This window comes from Orcinus orca, chromosome 10, assembly GCF_937001465.1.
Source record: "Orcinus orca chromosome 10, mOrcOrc1.1, whole genome shotgun sequence".
NCBI lineage: Eukaryota > Metazoa > Chordata > Mammalia > Artiodactyla > Delphinidae > Orcinus > Orcinus orca.
The window spans coordinates 75,008,264-75,033,494 of record NC_064568.1 but is presented as its reverse complement, the minus strand read 5'-3'; the positions used below and the strand labels follow the sequence as shown (position 1 = coordinate 75,033,494).

At 50.9% G+C, this 25,231-nt stretch overlaps 2 protein-coding genes and 1 non-coding gene across 10 annotated transcripts in view; 2 read left to right on the top strand and 1 right to left on the bottom strand.

Moving 5' to 3' along the window:
- The window catches only part of SPATS1 (spermatogenesis associated serine rich 1), a 52,954-nt gene extending 40,781 nt beyond the window's left edge, over positions 1-12,173 (bottom strand). For both annotated transcript variants that reach the window (XM_033423901.2, XM_033423902.2), the window contains exon 1: positions 12,042-12,173. In XM_033423901.2, the coding sequence (XP_033279792.1) occupies positions 12,042-12,079 (38 nt within the window). In that variant the 5' untranslated portion in view covers positions 12,080-12,173. The remainder of the gene's footprint in view (positions 1-12,041) is intronic.
- On the top strand, positions 864-968 carry LOC117200652 (U6 spliceosomal RNA). Its single transcript, XR_004482272.1, has one exon. It is a non-coding gene; the product is annotated as a U6 spliceosomal RNA (small nuclear RNA).
- Positions 12,094-24,481, top strand: AARS2 (alanyl-tRNA synthetase 2, mitochondrial). 7 transcript variants are annotated; one of them, XM_004267524.4, is made up of 22 exons: positions 12,094-12,336; positions 12,973-13,164; positions 13,707-13,852; positions 14,057-14,224; positions 14,770-14,914; positions 17,265-17,410; positions 17,610-17,718; positions 18,093-18,131; positions 18,208-18,319; positions 18,771-18,904; positions 19,358-19,502; positions 19,739-19,911; positions 20,035-20,148; positions 20,247-20,387; positions 21,084-21,221; positions 21,325-21,434; positions 21,587-21,695; positions 21,993-22,115; positions 22,365-22,475; positions 23,001-23,084; positions 23,198-23,308; positions 23,780-24,481. In XM_004267524.4, exons 1-22 carry the CDS (start codon positions 12,094-12,096, stop codon positions 23,942-23,944), a joined length of 2,958 nt encoding a protein of 985 aa, XP_004267572.1. In that variant the 3' UTR covers positions 23,945-24,481. The 7 variants fall into 7 exon arrangements, 6 of the variants coding, with proteins under 6 accessions (XP_004267572.1, XP_033279788.1, XP_033279786.1 ...); XM_033423897.2 differs by having other exon boundaries at positions 17,571-17,718; XM_033423895.2 differs by having other exon boundaries at positions 14,671-14,914.
- The last annotated feature ends 750 nt before the right edge of the window (positions 24,482-25,231 follow it).

The following is a 25,231-nucleotide window of genomic DNA, read 5'->3' as shown; positions in this document are numbered from 1 at the left end:
TATAAATTTTTTAAAAAGTCATGGAAAATAGTCATGGGATAATTGACTTGAGATGTCACAACCTAATCCATTGTGTCATATGAAGAAAAGATCTGTTAATAGAAGATGCATGGTGTCTAGAAGCATAAGGTCTAGAAAGGAGAAGACCAAGGGTCAAGAACGCAAGAGTTGGGACCTCCCTGGTGGTCCAGTGGTTAAGACTTCACCTTCCAATGCAGGGAGTGTGGGTTTGACCTCTGGTCAGGGAGCTAAGATCCCACATGCCTCGCAGCCAAAAAACCAAAAACATAAAAAAGATGCAGTATTGTAACAAATTCAATAAAGACTTTAAATATGGTCCACATTTAAAAAAAAAAAAAACTAATGAAAAAAGAATGCAAGAGTGTGTCTCCAGCTCTGTCCAGGGGATAGTATATGCTAAGTTTGGCCCAGGTGAACATTCCAGTTGGATTTGCAGGCATGCATCCAGCCACCCGAGGTCAGTGAGGTCAGCCACTAAGCCATCATCCTACTCACTCCCCTTGCTACCTTGTTCTGCTCACCAAGGACGCTTCTAAGACATTTGTTCTCATTCCCACGGGAGACAGAATGCAATGGCCATCTGCCTCAAGTGTCTGATTCACTTGGCAGTTCCATGTCTCTTCGTTCTGGCTTGTGTAGTAATCGCCTGTGAAGTGGGCCAGCATGATCCGGGCACACTCAGTTGTTTTTTTTTTTGGCTGTGCCACATGCACAGACTCTTATGCTAGACTCTATTTGTTTAGGGTTTGGTTTTTTTTCCTAGCATTTTCCACCCTTACTCTTGTTAACAAAAATAGTTCAACTCTTCTTGCATGTTTAGTTGTTGTTGTTGTTTGCAAAATATATCTTTGGCAGCACATATACTAAAACTGGGATGAAACAGAGAAAATTAGCACAGCCACTGCACAAGGACAACATGCAAATTCTGTGAAATGCTCCATGTTAAAAAAAAAAAAATACTATAATAACACCTCACACCCACTAGGATGGCTACTATCAGAAAAACAGAAAATAACAAGTATTGACAAGGATATGGGGACCCTTGGTGGGAATGTAAAATGGTACAGCCATACTGTGGAGAACAGTATGGTCATGTCTCAAAAAATTAAAAATAGAACTACCTTATGATCCAGCAATTCCACTTCTGGGTATATACCCAAAAGAAGTGAAAACAGGGTCACAAAGAGATATTGGTATGCCCATGTTCATAGCAGCATTATTCACAATAATTAAAAGGTGGAAGCAACCCAAGCATCCATCAACAGATGAATGGAGAAGCAAAATGTGGTCTATACGTACAACGTAGTATTACTCAGCCCTTAAAAGGAAGGAAATTCTGACATATGCTACAACGTGGGTGAACCTTGAGGACATTATGCTACAGTGTGGATGAATCTTGAGGACATTATGCTAAGTGAAATCAACCAATCACAAAAAGACAAATACTGTATGATTCTACTTATATGTGCTACTTAGAGTAGCCCAAATCATAGAGATGGAAAATAGAATGGTGGTTGCCAGGGGCTGGAGAAAATGGGGGAACAGGGAATTATTGTTTAACAGGTACAGAGTTTCAGTTTTGTAAGAGGAGGAGTTTTGAATATGGATGGTGGTGACGGTTGCACAACATGAATGTACTTAATACCACTGAACCATACATGTAAAAATGGTTAAGATGGTAATTTTTATGTGTTTTTTAACCACATTTTAAAAAACTGGAAAAATTACATACTGGGAAATGTTTTGACATGAATTTTGACAAATGCATACAATAGCATAACCCAACTCCTATGAGGAAAGAACATTTCCATCATGCCAGAAAGTTCCCTCAAGTCCTTCCTAAGTCTGTGTCTGCTCTACCCTCAGAGGCAACCACTTTTTTAAAAATCAGATTAAAAAAATCAGATTAGGAAATTCCCTGGCAGCCCAGTGGTCAGGACTTGGGCGTTCACTGCCAGGGGCCGGGTTCCATCCCTGGTCAGGGAACTAAGATCCCACAAGCCTCATAGCACCACCAAAAAAAAAAAAAAAAAAAAAAAATCAGGTTAAAAAATTATTTTCCCTGTTCTAAAACTTTGTAGAAATGGAATCATGAAGTATGTATTCTGTGGAAGTCGTCTTTTTTTTCTCTTTTTTAAATATCTTGATCTAATTTATTTTATTTTTATTTATTTTATTTCTTTTTGGCTGCTTTGGGTCTTCATTGCTGCACGCGGGCTTTCTCTAGTTGCAGCGAGCAGGGGCTACTCTTCGTTGTGGTGCACGGGCTTCTCATTGCGGTGGCTTCTCTTGTTGCGGAGCATGGGCTCTAGGCACGCAGGCTTCAGTAGTTGTGGCACGAGGGCTCAGTACTTGTGGCTCACGGGCTCTAGAGCACAGGCTCAGGAGTTATGGCGCATGGGCTTAGTTGCTCCGCAGCATGTGGGATCTTCCCGGACCAGGGCTCAAACCCGTGTCCCCTGCCTTAGCAGGCGGATTCTTTTTTATTTATTTATTTATTTATTTTTTGCGGTATGCGGGCCTCTCACTGTTGTGGCCTCTCCCGCTGCGAAGCACAGGCTCCGGACGCACAGGCTCAGTGGCCATGGCTCACGGGCCCAGCCGCTCCGCGGCATGTGGGATCTTCCCGGACCAGGGCACGAACCCATGTCCCCTGCATCGGCAGGCAGACTCTCAACCACTGCGCCACCAGGGAAGCCCAAGCAGGCGGATTCTTAACCACCGCGCCACCAGGGAAGCCCTGTGGAAGGCTTCTTTCATTCAGCATGTTTTTGAGATTTATCCATGTTGCATATATCAGTAGTCTGTTCTTTTACTGTGCTAAGTTGTATTTCATCACGTAACCATACCACAATTCTCCTGTTGATGGACACCTGGACGGTTTCAAGTTCTTGGCTAATCCAAGTAAAGTTGTTATGAACATCCATGTACAAGTCTTTTTGAAAATGCATGTTTTCATTTCTTTTGGTTAAATATCTAGAAGAGGAATTGCTAGGTCATGGGATGATGTGATTTTTTTTTTTTTTTTTTTTTTTGGTTGCACTGGGTCTTAGTTGTGGCAGGCAGGCTCGTTAGTTGTGGCATGCGAACACTAAGTTGCAGCACGCATGTGGGATCTAATTCCCTGACCAGGGATCAAAACTGGGCCCCCTGCATTGGGAGTGCGGAGTCTTAACCACTGTGCCACCAGAGAAGTCCTGATGATATAATGCTTGATAAGGTTGGATTTAGGTCTACCATTCTATTTGTTTTCTCTGTCTCTATTCCTCTATTTGTTCCTCTATTCCTCCTTTCCTATCTTCTTTTTCCATTTTAACTTCTCTATTGGCTTTTTAACTATACTTTGTCCTCTTTTATTTTGAGGTAAAATTTACATAACAAAATTAACTGTTTTAAAATGTTCAATTTGGGGCTTCCCTGGTGGCGCAGTGGTTGAGAGTCCGCCTGCCGATGCAGGGGACACGGGTTCGTGCCCCGGTCCGGGAAGATCCCACATGCCACGGAGCAGCTGGGCTCATGAGCCATGGCCGCTGAGCCTGCGCGTCCGGAGCCTGTGCTCCGCAATGGGAGAGGCCACAACAGTGAGAGGCCCGCGTACCGCAAAAAAATAAAAATAAATAAAATAAAATAAAATGTTCAATTTGGTGGCATTTAGTACATTCACAATGTTGTGCAACCATCACCTCTGTCTACTTCTAAAACATTTCCATCATCCCAAAATAAAACTCCATACTCATTAAGCAGTCACTACCTATTCCCCGCTCCCTCAGTGCCTGGCTACTGCCAATCTATACTACCTCTATGGACGTACCTATTCTGGACATTGTATATAAATGGAATCACACAACATGTGGCCTTTTGGTTTAGCTTCTTTCAGTTAACAGAATGTTTTAGAGGTTCATCCACATTGTAGCATGTATCAGTACTTCATTCATTTTTAAGCCTGAGGAATATTCCATTGGATGTATATACCACATTTTGTTTATCCAATCTTCTGTTGATGGATATTTGTGTTGTTTTCACTTTTTGGCTATTGTGAATAGTGCTTCTCATTGCATTATTTTTGAGTGTTTGTTCTACAGCAGCTATTTTCAAGTGTTTTGGTTTCAGGCCCCCTTTACACTCCTAAAAAGTATTGAAGACCCCCCCAGAGAGGGGTCTTTTATGTGGGAGATATAGATAGATAAAATTAAACTAAAAATTTTATTTATTTTTAATTAAGATAAACATGAAAACCATTACATGTTTGCATAAACAACATATTTTTATGAAAAATTTATTTTCAAAAATATATTGAGAAGAGAGGCAATGTTTTACATTTTTGCAACTCTTTAACGGCTGGCTTAATAAAAGACAGATGGATGCTCAAATCTACTTCTGTATTCAATCTGCTGGGATATGTTGTTTGGGTTGGCATATATGAAGAAAATACACCTTACAAACATACGTAGTTGGGAAAAGGAGGACCTTGAAGACCTCCTGAATGTGTTTGGGGACCCCCCAAAGTCTTTGTACCACACTTTAAGAACCACTACTCTAGGCATTATGACATATATCCTTAACTTTCCAGAGTCTACCTAGAGTAAACATTATACCACCTCATGTAAATTATAAGAACTTTGCAACTGTATAATTCTTAGTCATATATATTACATAACATAAAGGACAGGAGCAATTAAAAAAAAGTATACAATTGCAAAATTCCTTTGCTTTAAACAGTTAAATGTGTTTTAAATAAACTGAGGGAAAAAGATAGCCTTTTATATTTATTCACAGTCACCATCCCCAGTGTTCTCCATTCACCTAAAGACTCGACTTTCTGTCTGGTGGTACTGCCCTTCAGCCTGAAGAATTTCCTTGTGGTGCAGTTGGCTGACAATAAACTCTCTTAGTTTTTTGTTTTTGTTTTTGTTTGGTTTGGGGTTTTTTTGGCCCTGACACACAGCTTGCAGGATCTTAGTTCTCCGACCAAGGATCAAACCCAAGCCCAGCAGTGAAATCGTCAAGTCCTAACAACTGGACATCCAAGGAATTCCCACACTCTCATTTTTGTCTTTAGCCTTAAAAGATATTCATCTGAAGTAAAGCATTGTTCCATCAAAAAAACCCCAAAAAACAAAAACAAAAGGGCCTCCCTGGTGGCACAGTGGTTAATAATCCACCTGCCAAGGCAGGGGACAGAGGTTCGAGCCCTAGTCCGGGAAGATCCCCCATGCCGCGGAGCAACTGAGCCCGTGTACCACAACTACTGAGCCTGTGCTCTACAGCCCGTGAGCCATAACTACTGAGCCTGCACGCCACAACTACTGAAGCCTGTGTGCCTAGAGCCCATGCTCCACAACAAGAGAAGCCACCGCAATGAGATGCCTGCACATCACAATGAAGAGTAGCCCCCGCTCGCTGCAACTAGAGAAAGCCCGCGCACAGCAACAAAGACCCAACACAGTCAAAAATAAAATAAATTTTTTTAAAAAGTAAACACAACAGGAAAACAAAAAGATATTTATGCTGCATATGGCTTTCTGGGTTGATAGTTTTTTTCTTTCAGCACTTTAAAGATGACTTTCCAATGTCTTCTGGCCTCTATCGTGACTATCTCTTTAACATAATTTTAAAATGTTACAGGTTAACACTCTCTTCTCTCTTTCTCCACCTTAAACAACAAAGCTTCTGAAGGAGGGAGGGTGGGAGGAGCCATATATACATACATATATTTTTCATTATGCTTTTGTTTAAGGTTTGAGTTTTAAGATTTGAGCCATGATACTAACTAAGGCTGTTAGATGAGATGAGGGCCTGTAGGAATAGTGTTTAGCACTCAAATACGGGCCAAGGTTCAGGACTTCAAACATTTCCCTGCAAACACCCTTACTCATGCCTGCCCCCCTCCCTCCATCACACTCAGATGGCAGAACTGCAGCCCTAATTACACCCAATAATCCATCTGCTCTGTGCTTGCACCTGAGCAGCTAAGCATGGATGGAGAAAATCCCATTGTGCTGATCAGTCTCAGTGTAAATCGAAACCTCAAATCTTAAATGAGCAGCCAATGCTACCAGCTAATCCGACCGCACTTCCCTAGTAAATCTTCTCTCTTTCAAGACGGCAACTTCACCTCTTCACCTCACTGCATATTCATTAAGGAAACAGATGCTTGAAGGTGAGTCCTCCCTTGCCTTCCCAGCCCTAGATCCACTGACCTATTGCATTTGTATCCAGATCTCCTCCTCTTATTGTAATGGAAGGAGTGTCCTTGCTTGGGGCTGCAGACTCTCCCTCCACTTTGTACTGAATTTTTCAATCCCTTCGAGTACTTAAAAACTTGGCTACTGAAATGATCCTCTCATTCTCTTGCTTTGTCAGTTTCTTCTCCGTACTGGATCATACCCACCTGCATACAAACAAGACTTAATGTTGCAGTTCTTAAAAATAAATATGCTGGGGACTTCCCTGGTGGTCCAGTGGGTAAGACTCTGTGCTGCCAATGCAGGGGGCCCGGGTTCGTTCCCTCGTCGGGAAACTAGATCTCACATGCATGCTGCAACTAAGAGTTCACAGCTAAGAGCCCGCATGCCGCAACTAAGAAGTCCTCATGCCGCAACTAAGAAGCTTGCATGCTGCAACTAAGACCCGGCACAGCCTAAAAAAGTAAACATGCTCCCTAGAGCCCACAGCTCCTTCCAGACTCCACTTTTTTTTTTTTCTGCTTCTCTTTTTCTGCAAAATCCCTCCAAAGTTGTTTCTATTTCCTGTCTCCACCTTCTCACCCCCGCTTCTCACTCCAGTTGGGCTTTCCATCCAACCATCCCACTGAAACTTCTCCCACTTTGCCCAATCCATTCATTAGGTCTCTGCTCTTATCTTGTTCAGCCCTCAGCAGCACTTGATACAGCTACTCCCTCCTACCTGAACATCATCTTCTCTTCCAGTTTTCCTCCTGACCCCCATGGCTTTTTCAGGCTTCCCTGCAGGGGTCTCCTCTTCCAGCTCCCCAGAATACAGGCCAGGACATGACTCTCCCCTCTTCTCCTCCATCCTGCTCTTCCACTAGGTGCTCTCATCCAGGACCACCAATGTACCAGTGACTCCCAAATCTATAGCTATAACCCTGATCTTGCTTCTGCACTCCTGACTTTTATATCCAACATTGAGTGACATCTCCACTTGGATGTCTAAACTTAATGTGTCCAAAACAAACTCTTGATTTCCTTTCCACGGACCTGCTTCCCCAGGCTTTCTGAGGTCAGTGAATGGAAACACCACCTACCTAGTTTCAGGTCAGAACTTAGAAATTGGTCTTTTCTCTTTCCCTGCATCCTATCCATCAGCTACATACATATATATATGCATGTATGTGTGTATGTATGTATGTGTATATATATATATATATAAAAATGGTAGCTCTATCTCCACATATAGCCTGAATCCAACCACTTCTTGTCTCCACTGCTGCAGTCCTATCACTTCTTTCTTGGAAAACAACATCCTAATATGCATTCCTGCTTCCCCTCTTGTCCCCATAGTTCATTCTCTCCCAGGGGAAAGATCTTTCAAAAGCGTGAATCAGATCATGTTGCTCCCTTACTTAAAACCCTCTAATGGAACATTTTATCTGTAAATATATATTCTCCCTGTCTGTGTCCTCTATAAAAACCTAGAAACAATGATTAAACCAGTAGCAATGAGCATCCCCAGCACCCAGTTTGTAGTTCTGAACTGTGGTTTCCCACTAAAAGTAACCAGGATTTTTGGAAATGGCTGATTCCAAGTCTGGGGTAAGAAATGTCTGGGGTTGGCAAACTTTTTTCAAAGGGCCAGACAGTATTTTAGATTTTGCAGGCCAAGCAGCAAAATCAAGGATATTATGTAGGTACTTATATAACCATTTAAATGTAACCATTTAAAAATGCATAAGGACAAACCCGAGCATTGCGACCCTCGAAGGTCCACTAATCCTTGAATTTCCGATCCCAGGAGGCTCCGACCCTTCCACCCCGCCATCTGCTCTCCCAGCTCTTGCTGGGTTCCCCAGAGCGCCGGGCGCCGCTACCCTCCCCCGCCGCTGGTCCTTACCGCCTTCGCGTCTCTTAGCAACAGGCCGACGCAACCTCCACCCTCCCGACTCCGGGTGGGGAGGAGGGGAGCGAGCACGCATGCGCCCAAGGAGCTCCCGGCTCCACCCACCCTCTCCGGGAGAAAGAGGAGATCGCTGGAGCACCCAAGCCCAAGGGCCTGGTCCCAAGCCAAAGTCTGTGTCCACACTCTTCCCACAAGTCCTCTACCACACCCTTGGCCTGGTAGAGGAGAGGCAGCAACAGCACCACCATGGAGCCTGGTAGAAATACAGAATTTCAACCTCACCCCAGACCTACTGAATCAGTGTCTGCATTTTTAACAAGATCCCGGGAGATTCCTATGCATATTAACGTTTGACAAGCGTTGCTTTCACAATAAAGCGTTGCTTTATTTAAGGCAAAGCCATAAATAAATATGTCGGGGGGCTTCCCTGGTGGCACAGTGGTTAAGAACCTGCCTGCCAATTCAGGGGACATCCCTGAAGCCAATCCCTGGTCTGGGAAGATCCCACACGCCGTGGGGCAACTAAGCCCATGTGCCACAACTACTGAGCCCGTGTGCCACAACTACCGAAACCTGCGCGCCTAGAGCCCGTGCACCACAACAAAGAGTACCCCCCGCTCCCCACAACTAGGGAGAAGCCCACACACAGCAATGAAGGCCCAAAGTAGCCAAAAATAAATTTATTAAAAAATTAATAATAGGGGTTTCCCTGGTGGCACAGTGGTTGAGAGTCTGCCTGCCGATGCAGGGGACGCGGGTTTGTGGCCCTGTTCGGGAAGATCCCACATGCCACAGAGCGGCTGGGCCCGTGAGCCACGGCCGCTGAGCCTGCGTGTCCGGAGCCTGTGCTCCGCAACAGGAGAGGCCACAACAGTGAGAGGCCTGCGTACCGCAAAAAAAAAAGGTTAATAATAAATACATAAAAATAGGAACACCTCTTGTAGGTTGAACTTTTAACCTAGACCCTAAAAAACAGCCTTTATGATTTACAAGCAGAAGTTCCCACAGCCGAGTTCCTTGTGCTTAGCAAGGGTGAAAATCCCCTCGTGTCTCCTCTGACCATCCGTCCAGGACGGAATGCATCACTGACCTCAGGTTCCTGCTCTCAAAGTCAATGGGGAAATCAGGAAGGCCAATTTCCATTCCCAGTGTAAAGGCATTACTTCTTATGAATAATGTGGAAAGAGAAGGCTCAAAGAATGGGCTCCTTGGGCTTGCCAAGATAAGTAAGTCAGACAGCAACATAAGGGCAATTCCAGCCCAGGGAAGGCAGTACCCAAACCTTGCTGAACAGCTCCCAGGAGACAGACGCCATTTCCATTTTAAACCCCCAAACGAAATTTCTATTATTATTAAGACATACGAGAACTCCTAAGAGAAGTTCTGAGGTCAGTAACTTCCCACTCTGGTGAGTTGTCTCCATATTCATCCATCTTGGGAAACTGCAGACCTTAAATTTAACTTCCTCATCAGATGACAGTGGCAAATCAGAATAAGCACATCCCAATCCTAGAAGAACCACTTTGCTTCACTGGGGAATATCAAAAAGAAGAGACTGACTCACCAGAGGACACCACATTCCAAAAAAAAATCATTTTTAATGGCAAGGGCAAAATAACAAGATGGGGGGGAAAAAACGTTCTTCAAACAGAAAACAACCCAAAATACCCATTTCTAAAAATCCATGATACGTACTACAACATGGATAAGCCTTGAAAACATTATGCTAAGTGAAAGGAGCCAGTCACATAGGACCATATATTGTATGATTCAATTTATATGAAATGTTCAGAATAGGCAAATCTTTAGAGATAGAAAGTAATTAGTGATTGCCTAGGGCTGGGAGGGATGCGGGAATTGGGGGTTAACAGCTAAAGGGTATGGGGTTTCTTTTGGAGGTGATGAAAATGATCTCAATATTCTAAAAGTTAGATAACAACTCTGTGAATGTACTAAAAGCCATTTGAATTGTGCACTTTAAGTGGGTGAATTGTATGGTATGTGAATCATATTTCATTAAAGCTGTTTGGAAAGAAAAAATCCATGGCTCCACTCTAGATCCACAATAGTCTAAAAACATGGAGTTCCTACTATAATGCAAAGACTTTCTGGGCAAAATCTGAAGGAGGAAAAAAGGTGACGTCAGTACTGGGTAGAGGACATTACTAGATTTCTCTAGCAAAACACTCCCATCTCAATTTGGGGAAGAATTCCACAGTCTTGTCTCGAGATCATGAATCTCACAGAAATCCCCATCTGGCTTTAGGTTCCTGTTCCAAAAATACTGGAAAAACCAACAGGCAAAACACTTTCAAAACAACACCTTTAATCTACGTGGGCAAGGGAAGAAACAGAGGATCACAGGATAGATGCCATGGGTTCTGTCAGAATACAAAGTCGAGAATTCATTATCACTATAGAAACTCAAGTCCAAAAAAAGACTACACATTTCCCAAGGAAACTGTCTTCAAAGTCCCTGAAAAACATAACTCACAAAGAATGGTGGCCAAAAGAGCTCAGCTGGATGGCTGAAGCCTTAGAGGTGGTCACACTGACCTCAGCTCTGCTGCCCCTATTGGGCTTTAACCTTATCAAATTCTCTTCTCTACCTGCTTAATTTCCCACACCAAGAGCAGAGGGTATCAAGAGAAGCCCGTGAAGAATCTGGCTCCACCCACAAATGCTTGTGTTGGCCTCATGGTCACAGCTGTTACCATGGAGAGTAAGACAGAAAGGGAGGTGGAACAGGTGTCTCTCTTACCCTAAAGCAAAACACACAAAACCCTAGGGCATTGGGAGGCTCTGAGAGAGAGAGAGAGAGAGAGAGAGAGAGAGAGAGAGAGAGAAAGAGAGAGAGAGAGAGAGAGAAATCTCTTCAGCAATCATCTAACAGCTTCGACCTGCCCTGATGGCCTGGAGTCTCTCTAATCCCCAGGCACATTAAAAGACCAAATGTTATTAAGCAATTAATAATGGAACAGATGCTGCTTGGCTTCTGTCTTCGCTAAACTCCTGCTCCAAAGGGCCTGCTTCACTCCCTAAGAACAAAATGGCCATTTCCAATGCCAAGGGCAAAAAGAACCAGGAAGTACACAGCACACTGTCTGACACATAGTAGTTATCAATAAATATTAGTTGAATGACTCTTGAATGAATGCTGATATCACCTCCCTTGGCCATCTCTGCCTTCTTCCCTCAGCCTGGAAACACACACACACACACACACACACACACACACACACGTATACATACACCACAGAGTTGAATCCACACCTTTTCACTGCAACTGTATTTGTAACCTTGCAAAATTAATAAACATAACTGTATAAACAACAAGGTCCTACTGTATAGCACAGGGAACTATATTCAGTATCCTGTGATAAACCATAATGGAAAAGAATATGAAAAAGAATGTATACATATGTATAACTGAGTCACTTTGCTGTACAGCGACTATACTTCAATAAAAAATAAAGAAAAATAAAAGTAACATGTAAATGAAAAAATTAAACACAATTATCACTGCTATAATATATATTTCTGGAGAGCAGGGATTTTTGTCAATTTTTTTTTTTTTTTTTTTTTTTGGTCTGTGCCCTGTGGCTTTGGGGATCTTAGTTTCCCCACCAGGGATCCAACCCCGCCCCAGCAGTGAAAGCTCCACAATCCTAACCACTGGACCACCAGGGAATTCCCTGTCAGTTTTGTTACTAATGGACCTTAAGCGCCTAAAATAATGCCTGGCACACAGTTACCTCTCAATGAATATTTGTTGAATGCCAAATGAATTAAGGGCCTACTGTGTTCCAGCCCGCTTGTGTTAGATGGACTCTGGCAGGCGCCTCCTTCCCAATTACCTCCACGCGGAGGCAGAAGCTGCTTTGACTCCTCCTGTGGCCAGGTGTCGCTGTAGGAAACGCCTCGTCTCCTTCTCAAGTTACCTTCTATCCCGCACTGCCCTTTGACCCTGTGAAGTCATTGCCCCGAGTTAAGATGGCGGTGTCGGTGGCAGCTGCAGCCGGGCGACTTCGGCGGGCCGTTCGAAGGACGCCGCAATGGCGGGGCCCCAGCCGTCGGGCGCTCTCATCCGAGGCCCCTCCAACCCAGGCCGCGGCCGTGCGGGACGCCTTCCTGAGCTTCTTTCGGGACCGCCATGGCCACCGCCTGGTGCCGTCCGCTTCCGTGAGGCCCCGCGGCGACCCCAGCTTGCTTTTCGTCAACGCGGGCATGAACCAGGTAGGGACTGAGCCACGCTGATCCGGGCGGAGTTTGTGACTTGTTCCTGAGAGAAAGGCGTTGCGGGATTGGGCAAAAGAAGCGAAGGGCGGAGCTCCTAGCTTTCGGGGGAAGGAGGGCTGTGTGTGGTTAGGCTTCGAGATTGGGGCGCAAGTTAGGGCTTGGAGAGGGCTCCACCGGGCAACTTCTGAGTTGAGGTTGAGTTTTAGGTCCAGGAATGGCGGGTGTGGAGTCCCGTGGGGGAAGTCTGGCTTCATTTATTAGTTCTTTAAATAAAGGCAAGTCATTCATTAAAATAGATGTTGAGCACATGCTACGTGCTAGACTGGGTTCTCTAAGCTTTTGACTTTGAGCACCACTTACCCTCTCTAGACTTGCTCTGTTTCCAGCCACCAACGCATTCCTCCTTCTTTTACCTTGCTTATTTTACTAGCAGAGTCTCTGTTTCATGATTTATTTACCCCTTGTCTGCCCAGACACACCAGAGATGGGCGCCCCCACGCTCCCAATCTGCCCCCCTGGCCTCTCAGGGGCACGGTCAGCCTTCACTCTGAACTACCATCTCTCTCCACACCCTCCACGTTTCCCTTCTGCTGAGGGTCTGGGATATCTCTCTCGCCCTTCACCTGTTTCCAGTTCAAGCCAATCTTCCTGGGCACTGTGGATCCACGAAGCGAGATGGCAGGCTTCCGACGTGTGGCGAACAGCCAGAAATGTGTGAGGGCTGGAGGACGCCACAGCGACCTGGAGGATGTGGGCCGAGACCTTTCCCATCATACCTTCTTTGAGATGCTTGGCAATTGGGCCTTTCGGGGGGTATATTTTAAGGTGAGTCTCCAGGAAGCCCTGGAGTTAGGAAAGGGTCAGTGGTCAGCCAAGAAAGGGGTCAAGGTTAGTCCTGTCTCCGCTCTTAGAGTCTGCTTAGGGAGGGCTTCAGACCAGACACAGAGGCAAAGTGCTAGATGAACACTTGTAATAGGAATGTGTCTCGTTTCCCTGATTGGGTTGTAAACTCCTTGAGGGCCAGGACTATGCCTCCTGCCTAATGGCTGGTCAATAATTATTGTATGAATAAATGGTGAGACAGCAATACTAAAGTGCAGGAGTTAAAAATCATCCCAGGCTAGGGTGGATAGAGGATTTCATGGAGAAGGTGGGACTTGAAAGAATGTAGGATTCAGAAGAGGGAGGAAGCTTTCTATGCAGGAAAAACTCAGAATTAGAAATAGTCATGGCTTGTTCTGGAAACAGCGTGGGTAGTGGAAATGGTTTTGTCTTAAGCTGAGGGCTGAACTCATGTGGCTTGATTGGAACTTCAGTGGGGCCTTCTTCTCACCCATTTTCCTCTTCCCAATGGGTTTGCACTGCAGGAGGAGGCTTGCAGCATGGCCTGGGAACTGCTGACTCAGGTCTATGGGATCCCTGAGGACAGGCTCTGGGTCTCCTACTTTGGTGGTGACCCCAAGGCTGGGCTGGGCCCGGACCTGGAGAGCAGGGACATCTGGCTTAAGTTAGGGTGAGTCCACCCCCACTTATGTCCACTCCTGCAGCACAAGAGGACTGGAAAATAGAGACTACCAGAGAGTCTCGGCATATCCTGGGATACTGTAGGGTCAGCCCTGTTCCTCCTCCTGCTGAGCGTAATGGAAGGGTTCTCCTGGCAGAGGGGGTCCCAGGTTCTGCCTTTGTCTCCCCACCACCCATCTGGCTTCCTTCCCAGGGTGCCTGCCAGCCGCATGCTCTCCTTTGGACCACAGGAGAACTTCTGGGAGATGGGGGATACTGGCCCTTGTGGGCCCTGTACTGAGATCCACTATGACCTGGCTGGTGGGGTGGGAGCCCCCCAGCTGGTGGAGCTTTGGAATCTGGTCTTCATGCAGCACAACAGGTAATGGGGTGCGAGAGCAGGAGGGAATTCCCTGACTGGAAGTGAAAAAGGCGGCAGTCAGGACACTTTCATCCATTTTTTGTAAAAACAAACACTTAAACGGCATTTACAATGTGCCAGGCATATTTCTAAACACTTTTCAGATCCTCGTCTTTGCCCATAACAGTTGAAACTAGTCACTGCTGCTCTCCAGACTCTGCTCTCTTATATGATGGAGTTGAACTTGATGATCTCTTAAGATTTTCTACCAGCCTTGACATGTCTCTTTCTAAAGCAAAGAATTGTGTCCCAGAAAGGGGAGGCCTGGGTCCAGGCAAGGGCCCAAGCAGAGGGTGAAGGTGGAGATCACGCTTTATGAGAAAGGACGGGACCCAAAGCCATCGTCGTCTGCTTTTGGGGGTGGGGGTGGGGGAATGATACTGCCCTCTGGTTCCTCCCATTGTCAGCCCCCCAGGACCCTCCCCCATCCCTTTATGCCACTTGAGCGTCTGCCTCATACCTGTAATCCTGTGGGGGGCCTCACCTTGCATACCCTTCCTGGCCAGAGAGAAAGATGGAAGCCTGCAGCCCCTGCCCCAGCGGCACGTGGACACGGGAATGGGCCTGGAAAGGCTGCTGGCCGTGTTGCAAGGCAGACGCTCCACCTACGACACCGACCTCTTTTCCCCACTGCTCAATGCCATACACCAGGTGAGCCCACTTCTTCCCTTCTAGAAGCCCCTCTGACCTGCTCTCACCAGTGCTCACTGCCATTGCTTTCCATCTTTGTTGAGAACTCAGAATATTTTCTTGCCTGTGGGGACGGTGACCAGCCAAGGATACAAAGGTGTCAGACTTGAGGCTCCGATTCATATTTACTACCTGATGTTCCTCCTAACTCCTTCCTTCCTTCATTTGTTCAAAAAATATGTGTTGAGTGCCTACTTTGTGTGAAATCTTTGTGCTTGGTTCAGGAGATACAGCAGTAAAAAGAAAAGAGATTACATTCTAGCCTAAGAAATAGGTAATAAATAAATGTATTAAAGAACAAGATAGGGCTTCCCTGGTGGCGCAGTGGTTGAGAGTCCGCCTGCCAATGCAGGGAACACGGGTTCGTGCCCCGGTTTGGAAAGATCCCACATGCCATGGAGCAGGTAGGCCCGTGAGCCATGGCCGCTGAGCCTGCGCGTCCGGAGCCTGTGCTCCGCAACAGGAGAGGCCCGCGTACCGCAAAAAAAAAAAAAAAAAAAAAAAAGAACAAGATAGCAGTTTACAGATTGTGAATAGGCAGTACACCTGGGTGATAGTAATTGGCAGGGGACGGGGGTAGAGAAGAATCTTAGATGACATGTTTGGGGAAGGCTCACCAAGGAGATATCTCTGAGCTGAAACCTGAAAGAATCAGCCACAGGAAACTCATTCCAGGCAGAGGCAACAGCAAATACCAAGGCCCTGGTGCAGGAAAGGAACAAAAAGTGGCCAGCCAGCTAAAGTAGAATCACGTGGGATACAGTTGGAGTGTGTGTGGGTTCGCTCTTGCTGTATAATAAACCACCTAACATTTTGTGGCTGAAAGCAACAACCATTTATATAGCATACGAGACTGTGGACAAGCAATGTAGGCTGGGCTCAGCCGCGTCCCTCTTGGTCCTGTATGAGCTCACTCATGCATCTGTGGTCAGCTGCTAGGCAGCTCTACTTCTGGGAGTTGGCTGGCTGTCAGTTTAGGGCTGTGGCGATGACCGGGTTGTATGTTTATCATCCAGCAGGGTAGCTCGGGCCTGTTCGCATGACAGCTTGGCAAGGTTCCAAGAAGGAGAGTGGAAGCACATGAGGCCTCTTGAGGCCTGGGCTCAGAACAGTGTCATTTCCACCACATTCTGTTGGCCAAAGCAAGTCACAAGTCTAGCCCAGATCCAAGGGATGGAGAAATAAATTCTATTCCTTGATAGGAAGCACCTGTAAAGTCACGCTGCAAAGTGGCATGCACACAGGAAAGGGAAGGACTGTGGCCAATTTTGCAAACAGTCTACCACAGAGAGGAAGGCAGGAGTCAGATCTTGTGGGGCCTTGAAGTCCAAAGTGAGTCTTTTATTCTAAATGTGGTGAGATGGGCTCCAAGGCAGGAGGGGCACGATCTGACTGACACTTTTAAAAGGCCACTCCTGTTGCCGTGTGAAGGATAGGCTGGAAGGAGACCAGAGCAGAAGCTGAGAAACCAATTGGGAGCCTATTTCATAGTTGAGGAAAGATAATAGGGTATGGCTTAGGTTGGTAGCAGTGGAAGTGGAGAAAAGTAGTTTGATTTGAGAGATCTCATGGAGGTAGACACAAAAGGCTCCACTGATGGATTGGATGGGGAGAGGAAAGAAAGTCAAGCCTGGCTCCTGAGTTTTTGACTTGAGTAATGTGGTGAATGGCAGGACTGTTTATTGAGAGGGGGAAGCTTGGGGAAGAGACAGGTTTGGAGCTGGATGAACCAAGCACTCTGCTTTGGGGCACAGCTTAATGTATTCACAGCTCACACACTGCTTCCCTGCGCCCATAGAGGCTGTAGAGGCAGGTGTGGGGAATGAAGAGCACCCGGGTGGGACAGTCCTGGTTCAAATCTCGGATCTGCTCTTGAATTGTGTGCCCTTGTAGAACTTAGCTCCTCTGAGTCTCACTTTCCTCTTTTTTTGTTTGTTTTTATTTTTTTCCACTTTTTTTTGGTCTAGTCTTTGTTTTGTTTTGTTTTTCTTCTCCACTTTCCACTTTCCACTTTAACACCTCCCAGAACAGGAAGTTTTAGGGATTAGACACCATATCATTCAAGTACCCACCCGGTTCTGATAATAGAAATTCAGTAAATGATCACAGCTGTGCTCCTTGTCTGTGCTGAATGTGGGCCCCAGGAGGCAGGGACTGGCTCTCTTTCACCTTTGAAGCTTCTCTGGCCCAGGCCATTCCAGATGCGGTCAGCTTTAGGGGTGAGGGCAGATGCTCCAGGAGTGATGGAGAGTGTCCCTCCTGGGCCAGGGCAGGCAGGGCCGGCAGCCATGTCTCCTCTCCTGCTTCCCAGGGTTGCGGGGCACCCCCTTACTCGGGCCGGGTCGGGGCAGCAGACGAGGGGCACACAGACACAGCGTACCGTGTGGTGGCTGACCACATCCGCACGCTCAGCATCTGCATCGCCGATGGCGTCTCTCCTGGGATGTCTGGTGCACCGTGAGTCTGGAAGGGCTACAGCAGGGGCAGGGGCTGCTGGGGGTTGCAGGGGAGAGGAGGGAGGAGATGGAGAGGTGGGTCGGGTTGAGATGGCAGGAGGAGGGGGAAGCGAGCACACACTCTGGACCTTGCCCTCCCCTCTCCCCTCCCTGCTGACCAGGGGCTGCTGGGGGCTCATCTGGGCTCTGAATCCTTCTAGGCTGGTACTTCGTCGGCTCCTCCGTCGAGCCGTGCGGTTCTCTACAGAGTTGTTGCGGGCACCACCTGGCTTCCTGGGCAGCCTGGTGCCTGTAGTGGTGGAGACACTGGTAAGGGCAGCGCTTCCTCACTTCCCTGGGCCTCCCTGGGGTCTCAGGGAGCCTGTCGCTGACCCCATACAGTGCCCCGGCCTGGGTTCCCCACCCTAAATGTCCAGCCCAGCGTCCTGTCAGTGGGCTTACAAACAGCAGGGAGCCTTCAGGAGGCCTTCCGGCCCAGGCTGCTGAGCCTTTGACCTTGGGACCCCCTTCTGCCCGTATCAGTGCCCCTCCCTCCAGAGAAACTGGTTCCCCATTTGGATCCCTCCCCCGTCCATCAGCCTCTCTGAGTCTCCACGGCAGGTGTCCCCAGGGAGGCCCAGGGTGGAGGTGCAGAGTGGGCTGGTTGCTTCTGACACCTCCTCAGCCCTGTCTGCCGCCCCCAGGGAGGTGCTTATCCAGAACTGCAGAGGAACTCAGCCCAGGTACTGGATTTGGATGGGGGATGGAGGGGCTCCCTCTCAGGAGACCCAGCTCCAGCCCTGCCCTGCCCCCATTCAGATAGCCAGCCTGGTGTCAGAGGATGAGGCAGCCTTCCTAGCCTCCCTGCAGCAGGGTCGGCGGATCATCGAGCGGACCGTGAGGCGCCTGGGGCCTTCCGATGTGTTCCCTGGTGAGCAGGGCACCTGGCCGAGGTGTGAGGGACCCACTTAGGCAAACCAGGCCCAGGCCTCACATCCCGCCTCCTCCCCCATGTCCCTCTCCCCGTACTCTCTCTGCAGCACGTCCCTGCTTCTCCTCACTTACGTGCTGCCCAGCTGGCCCTGCCTCTGGTCTCTGCTTTCCAAGGCTGGCTTCATGCCGAGAATGAGCTTCTCACCTCCTTTGAAATCACATATGCCAAGGGAGGGCCCTGGGCTACCCCCAGCTCTGGCTTTGGGGCCTGAAGGTGACCCCTCTCCCGGGCCTGCCCGGTGTGGGGAGGGGGCACTTGTGCTTGGCACCCAGTGGCTTCTGTGTGGTCAGAAAAGCCCTGGCCCTTACTACTCCCTCACTTCTCCCTCCCTCCATCCTGCCCCTCCTCCCTCAACACCCATTCCGTCCCTCGTCTTCCTTTCTCATAGCTGAAGTGGCCTGGTCCTTGTCACTGTCTGGGAACCTGGGGCTCCCCCTGGACCTGGTGAAACTGATGCTGGAGGAGAAAGGGGTGCAGCTGGACTCTGCTGGACTGGAGCGGCTGGCTCAGGAGGAGGCCCAGGTACAGGCTGGGGCACTCCCACACAGGGCTCTGCTGGGACATGTTGGCCCCTTCCCCAGCCCTGAGTTCTTGTGGGAGGAGCTGCAGCTATTGAGGGAAACAGGAGTCTGAGGTAGGGTCTGTCCCCTCACTCAGGCCCCGCCCACAGTCCATGGAGGGGAACACTAGTTCAGTGGGCCACACAGAGTAGCAAAAGGGGAGAGGTCAGCACAAGGTCCTAGAGAGGGGCCGTCGGGGGCAGCAGTGGGTGAGGGAGGCCTGGTCCTGAGACCCCCACACGAGGGTGGTTCACGAGCCAGCCCAGGGTCTCTAGCAGCCAGCCCAGCCTGAGGGCTTATTCCAGAGGGGGTGTAGTGTTCACACAACTGTGTGGCAGGGACAGGGCTCTCCGGAGACTCAAGTCCCATTGCACTCTCCGTGCACCCCTTCCGTGCACACACGCCTGTCCCGCAGCACCGGGCACAGCAGGCCGAGCCAGTTCAGGAGCAGGGACTGCGGCTGGACGTCCACGCGCTGGGGGCGCTACAGCGCCAAGGGGTGCCCCCAACCGATGACAGCCCCAAGTACAACTACTCCCTGCGACCCAGTGGCGGTTATGGTGAGAGCCTAGACTGAGGTGGGTGGCCACGGGCTTGCCTGACCGTGATTGGGAAGGACATCAGAGACCAGCTACCAGGCCTGTGCCTTCCCCGGGGTAGCCACCGGGGTTCTCTGGGGGCCCCAGCTGGAAGTCCCCCCCCAGCCCTGTGCCTGTTGACTTCAAGGAAGGCACAGACCCACCTCCTGCATCCCAAGCCCCTGCCTAACTCTGATAACCATTCTTGGCCCTGGCAGAGTTCGGCACCTGTGAGGCCCAGGTGCTCCAGCTGTATACAGAGGACGGAACAGCCGTGGCCTCCGTGGGGGAAGGCCAGCGCTGTGGCCTCCTCCTGGACAAAACCAACTTCTACGCCGAACAGGGAGGTCAGGCTTCCGACCGAGGCTACCTGGTGCGGGTGGGACTGCAGGTGAGCCCCCCCAGCCCCCGCTCACACACAAAGCCTCCTGCAGGAGGCAGACCTGAGCCAGAAGGGAACCAAGGGGAGGGAGAGGCTGCAAGCACTCAGTGCCTTGGCCCTGCCCTCCCCCAGGACGTGCTGTTCCCAGTGGCTCGGGCGCAGGTCTGCGGAGGCTTCATCCTGCATGAGGTGGCAGCCCCTGAGTGCCTAAAGGTGGGGGACCAGGTACAGCTGCACGTGGATGAGGTGAGGACCCCACCCCTGCTGTTCGTGACGTCCTGCAGCCCCTTTTCTCTCCCCATCCCCACCTACACCCAGGACCCTGGGTGACAAAAGTGTTTCAGGCCTGGCGTCTGAGCTGCATGGAGAAGCACACAGCCGTCCACCTACTAAACTGGGCGCTGCGGCAGGCCCTGGGCCCTGGCACAGAGCAGCGAGGGTCCCATCTCAATCCTGAGTGGCTGCGCTTCGACGTGGCCACGCAGGTGAGCAGGGCACAGAGGGGCAGCCTTCAAGTGAGGCGACGGGCTTAGAGGGAGTCTGGTAGTGTGGGAGTTTGGCCAGTAAGGGAGCCTGGGCTGCCTCTCGTTCAGTCACTGGAGGGCGTTGGGCGGGGGGCTTCCCATCAGGCTCCTCCTGCACCAGTGAGGGTTAGGCTAGCCAGTGTGTGGAGACATCCCTTCACCTCCAGCCACCCAGCTTCCTTGTCCCTGCTGTCACCCAGGCCATTCTTGCTCAGGCTGAGCTGCCCTCTCCCTTTACTGCCATCCTGTCTCCTTGTACCTCTGGCTCAAATCCTCTGGGAAGTGCTCACTGACTAAATCTCGTTCCACCTGATTACTCCTTGCTCCTGCGTCTCCCCCATCCTGTATTTCTCTTCCACTGGCTACTGGCTGACCCTTGTTGTAAGCTCCCTGAGTCCAGAGCCTCCATTTTCTGTCTCTCCATCAACTTTCAGTGCCTAGTGAAAGGCCTGCAGCTTCCGATAGGCCCAACCCCCAGGTAGCTTTCTAAAGAAAAGAATTGTCACCTCTACAAATGTGTATTGAGCACGTTATGTACTAACCCCTGTTCTAGAACCTGGGGGTAGTTCAGTGAACGCTGACTGCTTCTTCATGCATCACTCCCAGGCATGGGGCTGACTGCCTGTTGGTCTGTCTGTTTCCCCCCAACGCCCCCAGGCCCCATTGACCCCAGAGCAGCTCCGGGCAGTGGAGGGCACTGTGCAGAAGGCCGTGGGGCAGGATGAGGCTGTGTACATGGAGGAGGTGGCCCTGGCATGCACTGCCCATGTCCCCGGCCTGCGCTCTCTGGATGAGGTGTGCTGGGGGAGCCCACGGGGTGGAGGTTGCCTGCCTGCCCGCCCCCCCACCCTCCCCTCCCCTCAGGTCCCTTAACAGACCTGTGCCCTCTCACTGTCAGGTATACCCAGACCCTGTGCGGGTGGTGTCTGTGGGTGTGCCTGTGGCCCAGGCGCTGAACCCAGCCTCCCAGGCCGCACTGCAGACTTCTGTGGAGCTGTGCTGTGGGACGTGAGTCACTCCTCTCTGCCTGCTCTGGCCTGGGGCCCTGGACCTCCTCCCTTCCCTGGTCTTTGGAGCCACCAGCCCCTGGTTTGGAGCTCAGGCTGCTCTTTTCTCTCCCGTCGTCACCATGGCTTCCTCCTCCCTCCCTCTGCCCACAGGCACCTGCTACGCACAGGGGCTATAGGGGACCTGGTCATCATCGGGGAGCGCCAGCTCGCCAAGGGCACCACCCGCCTGCTGGCCATCACTGGGGAGCAGGCCCAGCAGGTCAGCACGGCAGCAGAGCCTGGGAGGCTTCTGGGTGTGGATGGGGGTCAGAGAACACACAGCAGATGCTCTCAGGCCGGGGGATGCCCAGCAGCAGAACCAGTGTTCATACCTGAGCACCAGGATGGCCCTACCAGCTGCTGGCAGCTGGCATCTGTTGTGATTATTTGGTACCTTGATGGGTCCTGATTGTTCAGTGTTTCTAACTTGGTCCTGCCCAGCAACAGGTTGAGAGTGCCTGTCTTGGAGAGGGAAGGTAAGCCAAGCAGTCCTGACCATCCGGTTCCCTCCCTGCAGGCCCGAGAGGTGGGCGAGAGCCTGGCCCAGGAGGTAGAAGCAGCCGCAGCGCGGCTGAGTCAGGGCAGCCGGGATGTGGTGGAGGCTCAGCGGCTATCCAAGGAGATGGGACGACTCATTGATGTGAGGGCCACCCCCAGCGTGGAGCTGTCCCCTCCCTCTCCTGGCCATGTTCCCTTCCCCGTGGATTCCTGGACCCTGCCCGTCTCTCCCCAGCATTCCTGTTAGACTTCAGCTGGCCCAGATACTTGTCGGTTGTCTGCAGGGTGGGATGTGGTGGGTGTGGTCTCTTCCCTGGCCTTGCTGGTGGTCCCTGCCTCAGAGACCGTGGCTCAGGGAGGGCAGGGATTGTTGTACCGCTTCTGACCATAGGCCGTGGACACTGCCGTGATGCCCCAGTGGCAGCGGCGGGAGCTTCAGGCCACACTGAAGGCGCTACGGCGGCGTGCCAACACTGCCGTCCGGAAACTGGAAATGGGGCAGGTAAGAGGAGGTCCATCTGCACCCAGGGGGGCAGATGCCAGGCACACCCAGCAAGGGTCAGAGATGCTCTAGCACGCACGCTGAGAAGCCTCAAAGCCTGGCAGGGGGGTGGGGGGGTGGCAGCTCCCCCCTCTCCTGCCAGCTGAGTGCCAGCGTCAGGCCATTTCCCCACTTTGCTCTCTGCCAAACTGGGCCTTTCCCCCGACTCCCAGGTCTGGCTCAGACTCTCCCTCCAGGATCCTCCCCCCTCCGCCCCCTCTCACCCATCTGTGCTCCAGCCTTAGTCCTTTCACCTTCAGCGGCCTATTTGTAGGGGCCTGGAGCTATGATGAAAGGGAGGAGGTGAAGGGGGAGAGGAAGGACACAGCGGGGACCCAAAAGAAGGAGGCCATTCTAGGCAGAACCCCTGCACCCTTGCTGGGGGAAGGGGGCCGTGAGAGGGGATTTCTGGACTGGGGCTCAGTTCAGAACTGGGGGCTGATTGCCTCCCAGCCCGACCCCCGTGCTGTCCTTCCTGCCTCACAGGCTGCACAGAAAACCCAGGAGCTGCTACAGCAGCACTCGGAGGGGCCCCTGATTGTGGACACAGTTTACGCTGAGTCCCTCTCAGTAAGTGTTGCGATTGGGGATGGCCCCAGGGTCTGGGGAGGGGAAAGTCCTGGCAGGGAGGAAGCTGGGAGTGTGGGGAGCTGTGAGGTTGCCATCTCCCCTCCCTTGTGCAGGTGCTGGTGAAGGTGGTCCGGCAGCTGTGTAAGCAGGCGCCCAGCACATCTGTGCTGCTACTCAGCCCCCAGCCTCTGGGGCAGGTGCTGTGTGCCTGTCAGGTGGCCCAGGTAACGAAAGAGGGAGGGCAGCTCCCACCCCACCCGTCTCCTGGTCCAGCTCTCTGATTCCACACCTTTTATTCCTCCCACACGAGGGAGCCACAGCTGGGTAGAGGCCATCTCTGCAGATACCCCAGGGTGGGGATAGGACCACCTCCTTCTCCCTAACCCACCCCCTCCCCCACCCCACCCACGAAGGCACCAAAAGACTCCTTAATTCCCACCACGCCACCTCCAGGCTGCACATTTCTTGCGAACAGGTAGCAGCCATTCATCAACCTCCACTCATTCCCAGCCCATCATCAACCTCCACTCATTCCCAGCCCGCCCCTCTCCTGTCTCCTCGCCTGATTACCCCCACCATGTGTCCGGCTCGGGAGAGGGTTCTCAGCGCCATGACTCCACTCTCAAAGGTACATTGAGTGGATGGTGGCAGGGAGGGCTGCTCTGCATCACTGCCCCTTCTGTTTCTGTCCCCAGAGTGCCACGCCAGCCTTCACCGCAGAGGCCTGGGCGCTGGCTGTGTGCAGCCACATGGGGGGCAAGGCCTGGGGCTCTCGAGTGGTGGCCCAGGGCACCGGAAGCACTGCTGACCTGGACGCTGCCCTCAGTACAGCCCGAGCCTATGCCCTCAACAAGCTCTGATCCAGGCTCACTCAGGGACTCACAGAGACTAAAGAGACAACAGACAGGCCAGTGCCTGGAGCCCTGAAGGAGCGAGCAGAACCTCCCCGGAAGGTAAACAGAGGACTAGAGCCTGGAGGCCAAGCAGCTGAGCCGAGGAGGACCGCCCTGGGCTGGGCTCTGAGTGGACACAAAAAGATGTGGGCTGGGGGAGGCAGAAGTGGGCCTGGCAAAAGGCCCTGCTAGTGAAGTGAAGACATGGCTGCCCCGTCTGCGATTGTTCATTAAAAAGTATTTCACAGCGGATAGGAAGTTCCAGAAGGTTCTTCTGCCTAAAAAAGAGCAGGCTTTCTCCTGCCAGCAGCCTGGAATGGGCGCCCCATGACTAGTCTGACCCCTCACGCTGGGCTGAAAGGCCACCCTGCATCCAGATCAGAGCTCTCCTCGCCACGAGTGCTTGAACAGGCCCCGTGTGCCAGCCTGTTCCGGGCGCCCACCAAGGCCTCCCTGGCCACCAAGATCCATTCACTGTCACATAAAAGTCATGAGAGCCAGGTGCATCCTCTCTGGTGTCACTTATTCCATTAACAACAACTTCTCATTTTCATGAAGTCTCTGGTGATTTGTTGATAAAGTGAGCTAACAGGTACTGGTCAGTTGCTGAGAATGTGGCAAGAACCAACCAGACTTCCTGCCCGTGTGGAGTTTGCTTCCAGTGGGGAAACAGCAACGAAGAGAAAGAAGAGGGTGTCAGACGGGGATGAGGTCTGCAGAGAGAGCGGAACCGGGGAGTGGAAGGGTGGGGGTGGCATCCGGGGGAGGGTGTGAGCCACGTGGACCTCCAGGGGAAGAGCCAGCGCAGGTGCCTGAGTGGGTAGTGAACAGGCAGGTGGCAGGCCTTGGGGCCAGAAGGGAGCGCCGCCAGAGCAAGCCTACTCTTAGAACAGGTTGCACAGCACCTGCCCCGAGCCTGAGCTGAAGCTGAAGCTGAAATTGCGGCTCAGAGCAGGAGGAAGCCGGGATGGAGCGCAGCCCTCCCCCCCTACCAAAATGAATCCACCCAGGACCAAGCCAGACACGGGGGCTCCACGTCTGTTCGCAGACCTCTGTCGCTGGATGAAAGAAGGGACCTCAGGGGACCCATCTCCAAGTCAGAGGCTCCCTGGCTGCGAAGTTCTGTGGCCATTTAGTCAAAATTATTAGAGCAGAGCAGGCCCTCCTGACAACATTTCCTGCATGATTTCTTATTCTAAGTGAGGCACCAGTGATTCGTTGGTAAATCACTGATGAGGGCTTGAAAGGAATCTG